Source organism: Hyposmocoma kahamanoa, unplaced genomic scaffold, assembly GCF_003589595.1.
Source record: "Hyposmocoma kahamanoa isolate Upper Pololo Valley unplaced genomic scaffold, ASM358959v1 62, whole genome shotgun sequence".
Lineage (NCBI taxonomy): Eukaryota > Metazoa > Arthropoda > Insecta > Lepidoptera > Cosmopterigidae > Hyposmocoma > Hyposmocoma kahamanoa.
The window spans coordinates 22,269,711-22,289,232 of record NW_020653850.1 but is presented as its reverse complement, the minus strand read 5'-3'; the positions used below and the strand labels follow the sequence as shown (position 1 = coordinate 22,289,232).

Here is a 19,522-nt window from a genome sequence, read left to right as displayed (position 1 = left end):
GTAGTGGCAAGTCTTTAGGATATTTAAATTACAGAAGCACCTTTATCTGGCTACAAATTGCATCTTGTAGTTAATGAATAAGGTCTAATAATTGAATCCACTCAAGGGGGAGAATCAGTAATACTTAATATGAATCAGAAAACATAATTACGCGGGATTACATTTTCTAAAAACATGTTTATGAAAAAGGGGCCAAGGTTATATAATAATAGAATTGAATTCTACGTAGATCCCAACTTCAACTAGCGGTCATTGAAGGCCAAGTACAGAAATATATAACAATACAGATGTTGTGCAAATGTGCGGTATCCCACCAATCTAAAGGTATGTCATTCAATATATCGCGTACTTGGCATAATAAGGCCACGACATAATGCAAATTTACAACTTTTCGGGAAAGAAGCTTCTATAGTAAATATTCTTCCAAAGAAATTAGCCGGTAAATTTATTACGCTTACGAGGGGAGTTAGAAATTTTTTCACATATACGTGACATGGTTCATGTTCTTTTATGACTTTAACGATAACATGTGGCTTTATTCGCCAATGGTACGATATTCTGAGTTTTATACGGCAGTAAATAGATTGAAAAGATTGGTGTAATACAAAACACATAACGTCGCCTAGCGTGGATACCTCGTATGTGATTTCTATTTAATTTGTAGTAAAAGTGGTGTAAAATGTATTAAATGTAATAATGTCTGTAGTTAGCATTTTAATTAGTTAAATTAGAACTTTTTCAAATACCATAAATACGACGACATTTAAAAGTTTTTCTTAATTAAAAATCATAAATGTGAAAACGCGTATGTACGCGCGTGAGTACGTCGCTACCTATATCCAGATATAGATAACGGTTCTACCAGAATTCATTTCTACAAGATTAAATGGGTTATATAGTGTGACTATGCAGATGTAAAATGATAAAGTTCCGTAGTCAAAAAAGGAGCAATAATTAAGAAAACACAACTACGGAATGCCTGTATTGTCGGCACCACGGTCTTGACCGTTATTAATACTGATTTTCCCCTTGTCGTGCTTTTAACTAATGTTATAATCAGTAACTAACTATAGGTAACGTAACGTACGTTTTTGTATTCAACATCGATTATTGGGCTTTTCTAAACTTAATTCCTTTTTAACTTTTCGATTAACGAGTTTGATACAAATTTTAACTGACTTCTTTATTGATTTACATTAAAATACTTGTTAACACACTGGTTAAGTTAATTTACCAAATACATAAACTTTGGTACAGTAAATTTACAATAATTAAGTTTGCGTCGCCTTTCAATCTGAAACAAAGTTTTAATTGAGTTATTAATATATTGGTACACGGTTAACTGTGAAATTACGTCACAATTTCTTGAACTATTGTACCGGTATTACTGCGAAGTAGCTGGTGACACTTTACAAATTGAACAGTGCAATGATCTAATTCAATTATGATTAAGTATGCTGACGATACTTAAGCTGTTGCATCAATATATTCCGATCTATTTTTTTGGAAATTATGGAAATTTTGCCTCAGCTCAGCTTTTACCAAAATCTCATACAAATATTAAACAACATCACATGTTGCTCTGATCCCAAAGTAAGTAGCTAAAGCACATGTGTTATGGAAATCGGAAACAACGACGGTGCCACAAACACCCAGACCCGAGACAATACAGAAAAGTAAATTTTCTACATGGACCCGGCCGGGAATCGAACCCGAGACTTCAGAGATGGCGACACCGTGAAAACCTGTGAGCGTGCGACCACCGAGGTCGTCATTCATAATTACCGGAAAGTTATTTTGAATTGACGTCTGACTAAACTAATAAGATACTTGAAATTTTTGGGTCAACGCCTTTTCCGAAATAATAGGAAGAGACGTAGATGGAGACGGAGAGACTGTGATAGATCAGATGGATGTAAAAAAATTCGCAAAATATTTTAGGGAAATCTTTAGCTTGAATATTGATCGTTTAAGTTTTTTCCATTCACCTTTCCCGACTGATCACTTCCGTGCTCCAGTGCTAAGGTCTTGTAGTTCGCTGCTGTCATCACTGGATGCGCTGACTGGACACCCGTTGGATGTGGACGGATTACCAGCGGCTGCAGCCATCGCCATTGACAGCGGGATTGTGATGAACTGCGGTTGTGATGATGATGATGCTGGAGATGACAATTATGATGAGTTTAGGATTTAAACTACGCAGCTTATAACGCAGACCATTTGAAATATCTTCACTGCTTTGCTAAAATTATAAACATAGACGTTTGAGCCCATTTCTCAATATTATAGATAGAATTTCTTCTGAAAATTCATAGCATTTGAATATGGTTTAATGGAAAGACCGGTCACTTTTAAAGGCGTAGGTCGTGATCCTAATTGAAAGTGGAATTGTGGATATCGATGGTACACCCTCACCTAGAAGATATCTGTCTGCCTCATTAGGCCCTTAAACATATCCTGGTGGTACCGTAGTTAGACGATTTGTGGTACAATCTGGTAATCTTACATTCCAAATGTTCAAGCTTGCTATAACTAAATTTGCTGAAGACAGCCTCCTTCCTATCGAGTCACTTACCACCTTCTTGTCCTTGATTAGCCAGTCCCAAAATGAAGCTAGGTGGATATCCCATTGCCAAGTTTCCAAGTCCAAGATTCGAGCCAAGTCCATCCAAGCCCACACCCGCTAGAACCCCCGAGTGGTATAACATTGCTCCTCCCGGAAGGTCGATTTTGGGCAGTATCTTTGGTAAAGTAGGTGCTTTACTGCTGTCGGCTTCTTGAGTCGTTGCTGATGTCGATGCTTGAGGGTCGTTGACGCGTTCCCTGAAATTATGGTAATTTGTCTTATTGTCCAGATGCACCAAGAAGACAAGTGGAGAGTAAGGAATAACGACGACTGTCTCTTAACTAACAAAACTACAAACAAAATGGTTACATGTATTTTCATGCTTCTTTAAAATATTGTCGCTATTACAGACGAGTGACACAATTGTGTATATGTTAATGCGTGTGTACGTATTAGTGAGAATTAACGTTGAAATTTCAAATTCCTTTAAGGCGAGGTATTTCAACGCGAGTCTATATTGTGGAGGTGAGGTGTGAGTTTCCGAATTTTGGGCTAAATGTGGATTTAATAACTACAGGGCTTCAGCTGAATATCAAAATTTAGCGGGTTCTCTGTAGTACTTATAGGGACATGTCCCCATATAAAATTCATGTACAAAGTTAGATATTTTATTCTTAAATAATTCGTTTTAGACTTTTGTTTTAGTGTGTTTTCAAGATTTTATATGATCGGTTAGAGCATTCCATCGTGTAACAGATTAGCATATTCTTTAGTAGCAAAACAGTTTTTCCCGCTTCTCTTCCGATGACTCGCCTCAATTTTTTATGCTCTTTAGCAATCCCTGGAGTTTCTTGCTCGGTTTTCTCAGGGACGTGAGCACAGTGAATGAGCCATACCTTGAAAAATTACGTTTTCAAGCGTAAACTTATTTTACCTGCTACTCCCTCCCGGTTCATTGTTATCAATGGTCCATTCTTGTCTATGATTCTGTTGCTGCAGCAGTTTCTCGGTCGGAGACTCAGGTTCACTGCCGCTCTCGTCACCGCTGTCCCCGGAAGATGGTGGCTCGTCCTGTAAAGAAGAGAATTGTAACTTAATACTTGTATCTCTCCCTTATTCAAAGGTATTATGATTTATGTTATTTGTATTCGGCTCAAAGAACACGCACAAGAAATGTCCAACAATGCGTTGTGGTTTACGACATCCATAATACGTGCCGCTAACTCAAAGAGGCTACAATTCGCGTCGTGGCTTTTATGATTTTGAACCCAACGTGTTGTGAATTTTTTTTTCGTTCAATCTGCGTTTATAAACACGTGAATAATTATTTATTTTTCATAACTAAGTTAACGTTGCAGTTCAGATCTTAATTTATTACCAATAATAGGTAAATGATATTTAGACTAGCGATGGGCGAGTCGAGTTATTTAACTCGGTTATCTCGAGTTACTCCTACAATGAGTCAACTCGAGTAACTTTTCCATGAACTCGAGCTAACTCGGTTCGGTGCCCGCCCCGCCTCCGAACCGAATACTTCATTCATACAGCGCTTCCGTAACCTTCGAAGCACGCTCGAGTCGCGAGCGATGGGCGAGTCGAGCACTCGGTCGGTTTGGTGATCTTCTCTCAAACCAACCGAGTGATCTCGTCGGAGTCTGAGTCTGGGGGGCTACTCTCGACCTCCGTCCGACATCCGTCCGACACAATTACTGTCATATAAGTAATATTCGACAAAGTTAAAAAACAAGTATCCAGTATGAAGCTTCATTCGCATCACGCTTCTTTTCATTTGGTCAGGTATTGCTTATTTGGCAGTAATTGTTTCGGACAGAGATCGAGAGTAAACCCCTGAGTCTGAGTGAACCTCGAGTTGCGGTCGGATCGTGCCCAACTGAGTGAGTCGTCGGTTCGAGTACTCACGACTCGCGGTTGCTCTGTAAGACACCGAGTCCAGTTAATTCGAGTTGCAACTCGACTCGAGTAACTCGAGATGAAAAAAATACAACTCGTCCCTTCGCTAAACTAGATCAAGGATATTGTTCCTTATCCAAGTCATTCGCATCGCTGAATTTCAAGATTGAGATTAACATTTTTCTTTAAGTTCTTTGTATTTTCGCGTTTGCAACATCATTGGTAATAAAACTATTTATCCGGATCTAAATTGCGTATACTCGTTTTATCAAACACGCCAATGTTTTGGGCTCTTTACAGGTCCCATTACCACGGCTCACTCATGGCCATGAGACCTTTGCAGAGACCAAAACGTTGGTTTGTTTAAAAAAAAACTGGATTTCAGATTCCATTTAAAATTTTTCTTTGAAGTTACTCAAACGCGTGAAAAGATTGGTGGATTTCAAATAAGCATGTAAGAAGCAACATCGATAATATCCTCCCTAAAAGCAACTTAGTACACTAACACCCGGAGGCTATTGTGTACCAAACTCGTAACGAGAAACCCACAAGCAGTCGGCCTCCGATACAAGAACATCTAACCGCAAATTGGAAGAGTTGTTATAAACCACGAAATTCTTTGTACCCAATGATACTTCTTAGATAATGAATTGTCGATGCAAAAGGACTTTCTTTCGAATAGTTTATAATTTTATTACAATTAGATATTGTTTTATAAACAAAAAATTTTGGCCGTAAGCGCCTTTCATAAGTTTCTCTCAGATGGCGCTGACGCCAAAAAGCAGTTATTATACAATACAAATATTTGCAACAAGCACATAGAAAACTTAGATCTACTGACTCGGTCTGCAACTCAGTTGGTTGATTAGCTATGGTTTAAGTATATTTGGTCGTACTTACGAAACCTATATCCAGGATATTAAAAAAATCAGTTAAGATCAATAAAATTTTTGGTAGATAAAAACACAAAGAAAAAATGTAAAGACGATTATGAAGAATATGTAAAATATTGCCAGTTCATAAAAAAGTAAAACTTACGATAGCCATTGAAAATTATTATAAGAGTGAGGATAAATTATTGGCATATAACAGGTATTACACAAAAAGAGCTAGAGAAAGGAAATTAAATAAATGTAAAGTTAATAATAATTACGGAAAAAGAACTGATAATATGTTATACCAAAAATATACAATAAAATAGACTGGCTCAGAGAAAGTACGAAAGTTAGTAAAAAAGTGTTGAAAAGAAATTAAAAAATTTATTGCTAAGTGATGCAATAAGTGATGTTTTAGTGAAAGAAATATTATGATTAGAGATCATTGACTTAGAAATAAATGGACGACGGGTCTAATACAAAAACCACGAAAAAAATGTCCCATGTCAACCTATTTAAACGTAGTGACATGTAAATGAATATGAAAAAGCTAAAATGTTGAATTTAAATTGTAATGTCATCGCAGTACTGTCTAATTTTGCTTGCTTCGCTGTCAGTCGAACAAACGAAGACTAAAGCGTGAATGACGCTCTGTATACGATTTTAACGCCCTATAAGTTCGGACACTTTTTAGCGCGGACCCGACGTCCATATAATTGTAAGTCAATGTTAGAGATAGTATTATTTAGCAAAGACAGTTTTACTATAGAATATTAGCTACCTAGTATTTAATGTAACTTAATTAATGAAGAATTAACTAGAATAGATATACATATAGGTTGTGACGGTGTGACCTCTTTACGCCGTCATCTCACCTTTTTGTATCGCCTCTCTCCGCTTGTATCCTATCATTTTTTTTTATTTTACATGTATGTAAATTTTAAATTTGAATTGTTCCATCTTCCTTCACTTTCTCATTTTGTTTTCGTACCACGGTCACTCCTAGCTCGACCGCCATAACAGTCGGAGCTGTTTCAAATTCCATCGCGAATAATCCCTAATTTTGGTTCTTTACTACGTTTATAATTATTAAATAAGCTAAATCATGTGTAATAATTTATAACAGTCTACAGCCTTCATGTACCATATCTGTAATTCAGTTACTCGGCCCATTAAGGGGTAAGCGCCTTTATTAAAGTGTAGGGAGTGTTTTATACTGTTGTATCTGTTTTTTTTTTACATTTACCTTTTATTGTTACAGCCCTTTCTTTTAACTTTACTTCTTTAATAAATTTTGTGAACCGGAAGTTTTCCTGTCATTGCCGTGAACCTGTTCACGGCTAGTTAGGGTTATAACCCTTTTCAAGGTAATGTAAAAGAGCGTTGCCAACAACCTGATGCCCAGGTTGGCAAGGTCTTTAGAATGAGTATAAATTGTATATCTATGGAGAAATAAACAAATAATAATTGCCCCGTTATGACAACAGACGCTGGTTCGTGTTCAGTATAATCGAAGCAATTTTTCCTTGCATTTTTACATTTTTCAATAATTCTAGATATATAACTGTTCAGAGTTTTGACGTATATTAAGTTTTGTTGAATGTCAGGATGTTTGATCACCATGATGTTTAATTATTTTTTGTGAAATTACTCCACTAGTTTGTTATAATTATTAATCAAAGTACAATCACTTTTTAAAATTCACTTCAATCCGGTTGGATTCGAACCAACGTCTCCTAGCAAAACTACGCTTAGTTATATGTAGTTAGTTATAAAACTTAATTACAATTATTACAGGGACATCCCTAGTCAGCGGCTGGTAGTTGTAAAGGTACCTAGCCGAGTGAAGAAAAACTATCATATATTTCTTATTTCTACGACAAAAAAGTCTTAAAAAAAATAAAAAACAAAGATCTGCAACAAACACATGGAAAAATTTGGACGTATATAACGTACACATGGGACTTGTGACCTTTATTTCAAAGTGACGGGAACAATGGCAATCGCCAGACGATTTAAAGCACGGAATGGTACTGCAACTATTATGGGTAGGCGTGTTCCTTTTTACTCAAACGCACGACTTCTTCGTTCCATCATTTAATATCATAAAGAACAGAATGTCTGTATAATTGTCGGACGTTCAAGGGGAGTCGTCTTCTCCAGTCAGAGGTTCCCATATCTTACTTAAATTTTGTTTATAGTGCCCATCCATATCAACCATTGGTTATACGGGAAGGGCAATATTATCTGTGCAAGCAAGCCTACACAGGGACTTTATCAGTCAGGTCTTGACCTCAGATCGGTGCACTTACAACACCTTTCCTAACGTCTAGAAGGTCCCGGAGCTGTAGGTTCTCTCACCTCTCGTAGCGCATTGCACAATTGGCGGTTGTCACCGTTAAGCCATTCTTTCTAAAGATAACTACCACATGCTTTGGTAACAGAGCTGACGGCACGCTCATCTGCTCTTACCGGGGAGCCAGTAGTCCCCCCGGAAATATCTATCCATCGAATGAGTAGATAGAGAAAGGTCAAAGGTTCAATCAGGACAGCCCTTGTGGTTTTTTTTCCAAAAGATAGTCGCTTTAATTTTGAATCTCTGTCCACCTAGTCAATCTGTCTTTGTGGCCAAGCAGGCAGCTGATTATCCATTGTTAACTCTTTTTAAAATCAAAATTCTATTTAAAGCACATCCATCATGACTTATTATTAAGGCGTACTTGTGAAAAAATTAGTTTTTTCTAATGTTGTGACTATAAAAGTTTTATCTATCTTTACTTCGTCAGCAGGTGTAAAAGATGGAAGCGGAAATGGCTATCTAGAGTCCTTTCCGTCCCCTCAAAATTAATAATGTACAGTCCCGAAGGGCAGGCACTTTGTGAAACTCTAAACGTCGATGATGAATGGAACTTATTTTTAGAATGAACGATCTTGTAACGTTTATTTAACGAAAAAAAAAAACGTGTTCGACCAGAATTGTGTTGGGGTCATGGAAAAACTTTGGAAAATTCATATTTTTCCTATATTTTATTATTATTTCACTAATGGCGGCCACTAGGCTTTTCACATTTTACAGTTGACATCTGTCAAAAGTTGACGATGCTGAACGACAACGATGGAGCCATTAAAACTTTATTTAGTAATGATTCATTTTCCCGCAGTTATCCAATCATTTTAAGTCTCGTTTTACTCTAACTTGCTTCTAGTTAGACAATTTTATTTTGTTATTCACGCTATATAAAACTTTAAAAGATATTTAAACGTGAAACATAATAAAACATAACATAACTTGATTCTTGATTCATGACTGAGATTCAAACCGTCTACATCTCCACGGAGAAGCACTCGTTCTCTCAGCGGATTACCATCACTATTACAAGCAGGTATCAAGTATATAACCAGAAATATAGACGAAATAAGGGCCATCTATCTCTGCCACCTCATCAGACAAATGGGCCTTATATCACTTTTAAATATCAACTCTCGTTTGCACTGAAATGACAAATTAGTAAGCTGAAATAGTACAGCGCCAACAACTGACCTGTGTGTACGTCTCCGTATATTCTAAAAATATTATGTATTTATTGTAATAAAGATAATATCTATGGGGGGCTGTTTCATTCGGTGGTGTAGGAAAAACAGAAAAACATCTAATTACAAATAAGCGGAATCACATTTCATCGGTAATTAAATATTAAATATGCAATTTTTCAATTAGCGTCCATTATAGCAAAGCTCAAGTTAACTGGTCGATTTGAAGTGAAACAATTGACGACACCCGTTAATTGTTTCAAATTCAGGTTCGCCAATCGGAGCGCAGTTGTCACAATAATGATTTGGCAGAATAGTTTTCAAACAAATTAAATGACATTTCGTCTCTATTTCTGGTTATATACTCGATGCATGCAGCAATTCGTGTGCTCGTCACTTGGTTGGCTTTATAACAACGCCTGTTATAATAATGTTAGCAACGAATGACTTGAACATTGTTCCCCAATCCTCAGCTAAAAGGTTTTAAAGAGGCCTGTTCCACCAACATCTGCCCGTTGTAAATTGAATACAATTAATGCCTTTTCGGTCGCCTTTGAACAAAATTATTGACAAGTTTACTTAGAAAGCACTAGACTTTGAAGGCTGTGAAGTGAAGATGTCGTTCTGAATTATAGATAATAGCAGCTTTAACCTGGATGGAATCACCCGAGTTTCTATAGTGAGACGCAATGGCACAAAATGATCTGATGTACACAAAGGGTAATTGACTTCTGTTGACTTGATGGAACAGCTGAATGTCATATCTGGAGGACTAGGAAAAAATGTTAGAGAAGAGATCAAGGACATCTACAGGCTGCTGTGTACTTAGTAGAGTCATTACATAGAGGTTTTAGATTTAGCGGTCGATAAAACCACACTTTCTTTCGGTGGATATCCTGGGTTCCTGGGGACAACAGGCGAAACTCCTCGTCAAGAATATTAAAGTTCTTGAAGCCTTCGATGACGAGAAGACTGACAGGTGCTACAGCCAAAGAAAAAGTTTAGCTGTTGAAAAAAGAAACATTATAATATTATTACTGCATACAACGATATTTTACTATTGTGATATTCAATTATATTTACGAAATTACTAGTTTGTTATTCGACCACAAAGAAATATTCTTACGATCCGGTTGGATTCGAACCAGCGATCTCGCCATGCCGTAGTTAGCGCTCTTCCAACTGAGCTACGGAAGGAACCAACAGACCTTACGAATTTCTCTATGTGATTGTTACTTAGGTTTTAATTTTAACGACTTTTCGTCGTAGCGAAGGAAGATGACAATGTAGAAGAAACATGCAGTTACCATTCTGGACTGCCAGGTACGCATATGGCCTCCATTTATTTCTCTCGTGAGTTTGCATGTAATTTGTATTCCCTATGTGTGTCCATGGCACCCGCGATCGAGGGTTTCTCTAGTGCGGAGCTATGGGTGTGTACGTTATTATTATTGTATCTATTTTAGACTCTCGCCTCTCCCAAGGCCTAAAAGATTATTATTATTATTATTATTGTCACTTTCCTAGGCATGCTGCGCACAGGCAGAACCCTTACAGCGTTTGCGTGCTACGCCTGATTCGTATCAGTTCCGAATATGAGAAAAGAAGGTCGAGAATGTCACATGGATCATTTTCTCTCCAGGTGTACGAGCGATATTCACGGGTACGAGTTTTCTAGATTAGTACAGTCTCGGATTCGGAACAAATACGCGCTTAAACAAAGTAAAAACTTCTAGTTTTGAAACTGTTAAATAACTCAAAAATGAAAACAATTATTTTGTATAGTATATTCTTTAGTTTATTCAAAGGCATATCACTATCTATTCGTAGACTTATAATTACGGAAAAGTAACAAAAAAACTAATTAAATCAATCGCAGAGATAATAAGAGTAAGTTGCCTAACACTCGTACTATAGGTGTCAATTTTCTATAAAGACGTCTATTGGGCTTTCTAGCCTCAACGTATTGACTCCTAACAATTTCTTACATAGGTTTCCTTATCCCTACCTAATACATGTATCAATCTGTGTAAGTATTATAATTGATATTGGTTACCACAACGGAAGAGGAGTTACGCCGCAAGCAATTTGTCAGTTACATCCATTGACACGGTTCGGATATTAACGGAAATTAGCGCGTCGGATCTACGCGATGGGGTGAAAAATTTGTACTGCTCATATTGTACGTCTCCTCACTCCGTATCTGTATTTATTTATCTAATAGTACTTGTTACGCAGGAGTAAGTGTCATGTTCCACTAGCAGCGGGCGGATGGCCGTGTGCGATTCTGTTTTTCTTCAGAGTCGCGGCCGCGTCAATGGGTATGGTATAATGATTTATTTAAATTAAACAAAAAATCGACCTCAAAAGGAAAGGACGCGAAACTGGATACATCCCCTGGTTTGCCACTCTTAGAGGTGGAAATTTTTTTATTATTAATATTTTTTTAATTTTTACCTTATTGGTGGGGATATAAGGGAGAGGAGGGCCAAAGAAAAGATGGATGGATTGTGTGATAGATGACATGGATTTGAAAGGTAAGATTGTAGAAATGAGAGCTGCTAGGGGAGAGTGGAAGAAAAATACATCTTGTACTGACCCCACCTAGCGTGTGATAAGTACAGGAAGAAGAAGAAGACGAAGAATACAAAAACCGACCACAAAAGTTCGTGGAATTACATCTATTTGCCAGGTTTTACTGAAATCGGTTACCACAAAGTTCGGGAAACCGGATACGTCCTCTAGTTTGCCACCCTTGGAGGTGGAATATAATCTTCAAATTCAAATGGAACCAATTTTGAGGTACCCTCTATCCAACAAAAAAAGAATCATCAAAATCGCATAACATATATCGACTCATTCGAAGAACAAAGATCAATGTGCAAGACTACTTGTTCTCCGGACATAGTACATTTCGTTCGTTCTTCTACGCTGTAGATGTCAGATCGTGTGTTGTTTGATTTTATATTTCCGAAACGAAATAAGGCACATAAATTCTCAAAACTCTTTTGCACATATTCTCTTTTAGCTATATAATCACAACGGACTCTGTTCTTCGGATGAATCGACATACAAAAAAATTTAGAGTCGAATTGAGATCCTCCTTTTTTGAAGTAAGTAAATAAGAGTACTGCGCGGCCAGCCGCCTGCGACTAGCCGCTTAGTGGAAAATACATGTAAAGCCTTGATAGAGTGGCGACCAAGGGCAGGTCGAAGAAATTCGAGTCGTTCAATGGCACGCTGGGACGATGACATAGTAAATGTCGCGAGTAAAACCTGGACCAGAGACTCATAGGACTGGACAGTTTAGAAGAAGCGAAAGGATGCTTATACCATAGTATCAGACAAGTATGGTAACTCTATATCGTAACTTTACAGTGAAAGTAACCTAATTCAAAAAACGAAGAAGTAAACTGTAAAACGACTTCAAAAGTCGTTCGTAAGGTCATTTGAAAAAGAAATGCTCAATGGATCTTATTACGAATAATTTGTGATGAATTTTATTTATACATAATACTTAATTATCCATTTGGAAACGAGAATATACATATTGGTTTTATTCAGGTTCTTTTTTGCAAGTATGTTAACCGGTAACTCCGGTATTTGTGAACCGATTTTCATGATTCTTTTTTTGTTAGGAAAAAAGTACCTCCATAGTGGTCCCATTACATTTTGAAGAAAATTGTCCTCCTCTAAGGGTGGCTCTTACGCATGAAGATTCATTTTTATAAATAGCGCCTAAATTTTATCCAAGGAGCAATTATTTTAGTGGTTGGTTTTGCTCTTCTCCAATTCAAGGCGTTTTCTCTGAATGTACTTTGAGTAGTGAAAACCGACTTTTATTATTTATGTCAAGTCCTGTATAGCCGCTCACGCGATACATGCAGCCGTAGACGCATACCACACCTAGAGGTGCCGGTGATGATTTTATACCGATTTATCGGATATCGAAGTTATAACAGGTAAAAGAACTAATATTAATAGCTATTTCGGTAACTACTCTAGCAAACCATAAAGTTTTTAATGCCTGGGTCTGTCATTTAAAAAAATAAACAACTTCAAAAATACGTCACGACAATCGTGTGTGTTATTGTTTGGGCTGGTGATTTCGGTGTTTATTTATTGAAAACATACCGTAAGTAGCGTTTTTTAAGTTTACCATGAACATAAATGTTTGTAAACTATACTTTAAGGAGTAATTTCATGGTAAGCGTTAGAACCACTCAAATGGAATATTATCATATTTATCCAAGTACACCAAAAATTTCATTTGTGCTTTTTAAGTGCAGGATTTGCGGTGTATTACTGCATTTTATTTGAGATGTTTTTGTTGGTAGTACGGAGATATTTATTTAGCAATGCAGAATAATAACTTTTATTTATAAAAACTTGTATTTAATCTGAATCCTTTTCTAATTTGCGAAACCAAACAGCCGCCATTTTGCGGTAGGAGGAGCGCATCGCGTGAGCGGTTAAGGGCGAACTAGGGAATATTTCAATAAAACTTGGCAAGTAGACGTAATTCCACGTACTTTTGAGGTCGGTTTTTTTAGTACTCTGTACTGAGATTATTTGTTCGAAAGAGGACACGTCAATAGTAGTCCCATTTAAATCTAAAGAAAATATTCCATCTCTAAGGATGTCTAACTAGGGGATGAATGACTTTTGAGGTCGGTTTTTTAATTTCTTAGTTCCACAATATTCAGTTACGACAGAATTTGTTGTCGTGTTTGACATAACTAAGGGTGTACAATGCACAGATTGTTTTATAAATTCTTAATGGTTTCTTCTATTCCTATGTTTAGCTACAAAATTAGGTTTGTTTTCATTCGGTATTCAAATCGTCAATCGGCCAGACAGCTCACCTAATTGACAATTGTAATCGCCGAATAAAGCCACTTCTTTTGAATAAATAAGATCAGAGATAAATATTTTAGTTACCAGGTTCTTCGAACTAGTTGGAGAATTACGCTGCCAAAGTATTATAAATTACTAGCTAAATAATGAAAGCTTCCTTTTGTAGTACAAGATGAAGGTTATTATACAACTTCTGCGTACTTGGATGACAAAAATCCGTGGTAAAAACCCGTTTAGCTCATTAGGTAGTCTCGATGTTTCAAATAAAAAAAAAATATTGTAAATGTTATTTACAAAGAGTACCCCTAGAGTTTCTTGCTCATTCTTCTCAGGGAATCTGCCTTACGAATGAGCGATAGAGTTTACCCATTGTGACGATTTCAAGTGTAATAATGCTTACCTATAAAATAAAGATTTTTTTGAATTTGAATTTGAATTTGAAGGAAATGAAACAGATTTTTGGACGTAAATTTCTTGTTTCTTCAAAAAACCGGCGTTGCGGGCCCTTTACAGGTCCCATGATCACGGACGACGTTCCGGCCAGGTTGCACCAATCGTGGTCACGGGCTGATTGGTGATGCGGTGTTTACATCTCCATCTCGGCGGTGGAATCTTTATCCAGTCGCGTTAAATTTTTCCGCCAGTCGACAATCGAACATGGTGATATGACGAGCTTTTGAGGTCAGTTTTTTTTTTATAAAGTTTTAATTATTCAAATTTCCAAAGAATATTTCTGTTGACGCTATATATCTTTTATTAATTATTTTATTTTAATGAATTCAATACCGACAAAATAGTTTAATTTCCTATGTTTCATAATCGCGAAAACCTTAGAAATCGATAAATACTTTTAAGGTGTAGCCTGAAAATCAGCAATGCTGTTTCTTTATCCTTTTTGTCCACGTTTACTGTTCTTTTGTTTTATTTGTTCGCTTATGTTTGTTTATGTGTTCTGTGGATAAATAAATGTCTTTTTATTTATTTATTTTACATTCAGTATCTTTACAAGCATACCCGATACATAAAAGTCTCCTTTCCGGAGTGAGCCGGCAACTGTAATGAGGTGGATTATATCCTACTACATATTTTTCTTAGAAGTTGATCCATGCCCAGCAGTGGAACGTAATTCGTATGCTACAGGTACGTCACAATGTAAGTAATTAGCTGGTATCAGCGTCTCGTATCGGAGGACAATTGTTAATAAATACGGGATGATTCCGACTGCGCTGCGCACGCGCAGATACAATCACGCTGGCCATGTTTGTTTTATTATGGACAAGACATTTTTTATACGAGATAAAGTGATGGGACGAACAAGTCGTGCGCCTGCTGGTAAGCGACACCCCTGTCCTTATCAGTTGCAGTAAGTACTGAAAATTAGAGTAAATAATTGATTATAAGATCGGAATAAATAGTTTAATTGATGTGAATATGACAGAGCAAATATTATTAAATATTTTGTGATTATATAATTAAATATTTTGTGGAAGATAAAATAAAAAAACAATGAAAATAAAGTGTTAAACTGTAGGAATACACAATTTGCACTTTAATATTTAATATTATGTTTTATATTCACAATTAATGCTTGTGTAAGTGACAATCATATTATTCCTTAACTTCGTATTCCAAATTGTAATACGATGACATTGATCACATGAAAGAAACGTTTTTATTCTATAATTGTCCTTCACTATTCATGTGGTCAGGCTTTGGAAAGCATTTTCTCTTACTGTTCACGAAAGTAAATAACGACTTTTTTGTAGCAAAAGTTATTATTATTTATCTACTATTCCATCCATATCTTAGGTATTATATTATTATTATGAAATATATATGTAGTATTTATATAGTTCATAAATAATATAATATTATTTAATGAAATAAAAAAAAAAAAATTATGTTACATTTTTTTGTTTTGTTGTGGACGTATTTATATTTTAGTTATAGTGTCCTTTGATTAGGTCTGCAGGAAGATTTTTCTGTTACAAATAAGCAGAACCTTTTGTTTGTATTTTCCTTGTATTAACTGTGACTTGTTGTATTTTTTCCTGTACGATAAACTATTAAATAAACAAATTGTTTTATTGGAAAGGCAATACTCTGGTATATCCATATTAATGTCGACGTATTTGATATCAGCATAGCGTGGGCGTCTCCTTTATTCGCCGGCGTACTAAATAATAATAATTGTGGTTAACTAACTACCGTTTAACGCACTCCGTTTTCTTATGTGCATCTGATAAATGTTTTTGTACGGTCAGCGTAGGAATGTAGGAAAACAAGCTATTAATTCCTTAAATACTTTTTTATGTGCAGCAGGAGGTAAACGAGAACGGTGAGAGGAGGCCATGAGCAACTGCAACATCAGAGGAGCTGACTAGGCGTTGCCAGCCTTTGAGGGCCCTGTTGAGTCGCTTTTTGAAAAACCCCATAGCGCAAATGAAATACTTTTGGAAGGAGACCAATACTAATACTACATAACTGCCTCCGTGCCCCAACGGTCCATACTTGACTGCCACGCAGAGGTCCTGGGTTCGATTTCCGGGCCGAGAGAAATATAATGTTTGTATGGTCTACAAATAAATTTATCTCGTGAGGTTAGGTGTAATTTGTGGTTGTCTATGTGTGTGGCCATGGCACCAGCGATACAGGGATTCCCTAGTGCATGGCAATGAGTGTGTGCGTTAAAATTAAAAAAAAATAGTCATCATGGAGGTTCGAGGTAAGAATGAACTTAATGCCCAATGCTTACTTATGTGCTTATATTTATTTCTCTCGTGCGTTTGGGTATAATTTGTGGTTATTTATGTGCATCCATGGTACTTGTGATACAGGGTTTCACTAGTGTGGAGCTATGAGTGTGTACTAACAGCCCCGCACCCCCGCTTTAAAAAAAGATGGTAGAATACACAACATAATCTATAAATATAATCTTAGCGATAAGGCTGCCTTTGCCCACATTAGTATTAAGTGTGTGTGAGAAATAAAGTGTATATCTATCTATAAAATATTTGTATAAATGAGACTGTGTTGTTACAATGTTTATTACACAATCGCTCCGAAACGGCTGAATGAATTTAGATGAATTTTAATTAAGTTATTCTAATTCTAATGATCTATAAGTAATGTTGCAATTTTCCATAGAGTTGAGTTAGTCGCTAGCAAACGAAGTTCTGGGCACAAGGTAATTAAAAATACAATTTATACGTACATTTAAACAGACCTGTTTGTCTAGACGAGAGGGATTGTTACCGCAATCCCCCCAGACCGTCTCCCTTGGTGCTCACTGCGGTGGTTAACCAATTAGTGCGGATCTTATGAATAAAATTTCTCTTTATCCCCAGAATGGGAGACAGTGGCTTTCGGTAATAGTTTGGCGAGAGCACACAACAAAACATACATGTTTTTCATTCTTATATACTAAAAATTATGTGGAATGGGCCTACAATATGTAAACGTAAGCATTTTACTAAATGCATTGATGTAGCAATTGCAAGTCAATGACCTCGGACTAGGGCCGCGCAACACGTGTTTGATTTTTCAGCTGATACAAATTCTGGCACTAGGAATTTCCTTAACTAAGATAGAAGGAAGTAAAATAATGTAAGTAAGTTTCCAGTTACCTCCTGTATATTATAATAGCCGTTAACCAGCTTTGATAAATTTGGAAACTAACGCATTCACTGAGACATTAGCAGCGTTAGAGTTCCTTGTGAAAGAGTTCTTGAAACCTTACTTATTTCTGCAGCCAATCAGTAATGTCAGCATTACTGTGTGCCGGTTTGAGATTCCAAAAATGTACAAATGGCCATAAGGCATTCTCTACCGTATGGCCATTTGTACATTTTTTAATTGTGCAAAAAAAATTAAAAAATAAGACAGAATCAAATGTTTTTGACTACCGTACGCACTGTAGTACGCAACTGGCTCCGCGCGTGTCCAAATTTGGGCTCCAGTGACGTCACAAAGAACCGCTGATTATGGGCTTAAGCCGTTATTATAAATTACGCTCTATCTATTTACTATTGTGGTAGTAAGAAGTAAGAATTTATGGACAAAAAGAAATAATTTTCACTTCGTACGTATAATGCGACACTTAGGCCGTTGAAGACCTTCAACGACCCAAATGATTTGATTTATGGCCGTTAGATGAGGTCTTAGGTTCGATTCCCGGAAGTACTGACACCTTAACTATTTCTGCCGCCAAGCAGTAGTGAACATTACTGCGTTCCGGTTTGGAAGGGTGGTGAAGGTGCTGGTGAAATTGCAGGCACTTGGGACTTGTCAACTTATGTCTCAGGGTGATGGGCGCAGTTGCAGTGCCCCAAAGATCATTGCAATTTAAGGCTCGCTTAAGCTAAGTTTCCCTTACCACCAAGTGCCCGGGGCACATCAATTTAGAAAGTAAACTTTTCTGAATTTGGTTCTAATCTAGGTGTTCTCGTATAGTCTCTAGGTGTAGTCGTGCCCACAGGGAAATCCGTTGTTCTGGTACTAATAGTACAGGGTATTCTCTAATCTCGGATAATTAGTGTGACTTGGTGGCACATTATTATTAACCGACTTCAAAAAAGGAGGAGGTTCTCAAGTCGAATGTTTTATTTTGTTTTTTTTTGTATGTATGACATACACACAAAAATTTAATTTAAGTTAATTTGTGAACCGATTTTGATGAATCTTTCTTTGTTGGAAGGAGAGTACCTCAGTGGTAGTCCCATTTAAATTTGAAGAAAATATTCCACCTCTAAGGGTGACAAACTAGGTGGTAAATACGGTTTCGCGCACTTTCCGGTAACCGATTTTGAACACGAACTTTTGTGGTCGGTTTTTATTCTTCGTCTTCTTCTTCTTGTCCTTATCACACGCTAGGTGGGGTCAGCTCAAGATTTATTTTTCTTCTATATCGTATAATAATCTTTCTAAATCACTTTCGCACATTTCATGTATAAAATAAAGATATGTTACATATCTATAATCACTACATATTACCACTACCGCGTCTGACTGGTCTGATCGCGATAAACTCAAAAACTACTGAACGGATTTTCATGCAGTTTGAGAAAGGAGGCATGAGGAATGTTTAAGTGTATAATTTATTTAAGTTTTGTTGTAAGTTGGCTGAAAAATGACGATAAATGTTGAAGGTGTCGGAAACACTCATGCCGCTGGGGCTTTACTGGCGTAACAAAGATGTATCAAATCAATGTTCTAGAAAAATATTAAAAATATTAAATAGTAAATTTCCGAATCCATTGCGGTAAAAGTTGATAATAAAGTTAATTCATTATATAGTTTTCCAGTATACGAAGATTGCTGAAAAAGGGGCGTCTGGTGCTGATACGTGGTCTGGGGCCTAGTGTGTCATGCATTTCCATAATCACACGTTTCTTATCCATGTCACCTTGCACACAATCCATCCATCTTTTCTTTAGCCTTCTCCCCCCATTTATACCTAACACTCTTCTCGTCACATGACATTCTTCCCTCTGCATGATATGTCCATTACTCATTGTTTCCGTCAGTGGTGCCACTGGCATATTATTATCATTATTGATTAATTAATATCAAATGCGGGATGTTATCAGGTATAGCAATTGTAAGTCAATGACCTCGGACTATAGCTATACAACACGTGTATCTAGTTTCAGCCACTGATTGCATATCGTTTGAAAATTGTCAAAATTTCTGCTGAAGAATAAACTATCTAAATAAAACGACAGTGGGTGAACGTTGAGCAAGAGCAAGAGCAAGAGCAAGAGCAAGAGCAAGAGCAAGAGCA

At 36.7% G+C, this 19,522-nt stretch overlaps 1 protein-coding gene across 2 annotated transcripts in view; it reads right to left on the bottom strand.

Annotated features, from left to right (window-relative positions):
• Window positions 1-979: 979 nt before the first annotated feature.
• The window catches only part of LOC113229651 (serum response factor homolog), a 491,024-nt gene continuing 472,481 nt past the window's right edge, over window positions 980-19,522 (bottom strand). For both annotated transcript variants that reach the window (XM_026463320.1, XM_026463321.1), the window contains 4 exons: window positions 3,501-3,637; window positions 2,576-2,823; window positions 1,989-2,159; window positions 980-1,294 (listed from right to left, as the gene is read on the bottom strand). In XM_026463320.1, coding sequence (XP_026319105.1) covers window positions 2,002-2,159; window positions 2,576-2,823; window positions 3,501-3,637 — 543 coding nt within the window. In that variant the 3' untranslated portion in view covers window positions 980-1,294; window positions 1,989-2,001. The remainder of the gene's footprint in view (window positions 1,295-1,988; window positions 2,160-2,575; window positions 2,824-3,500; window positions 3,638-19,522) is intronic.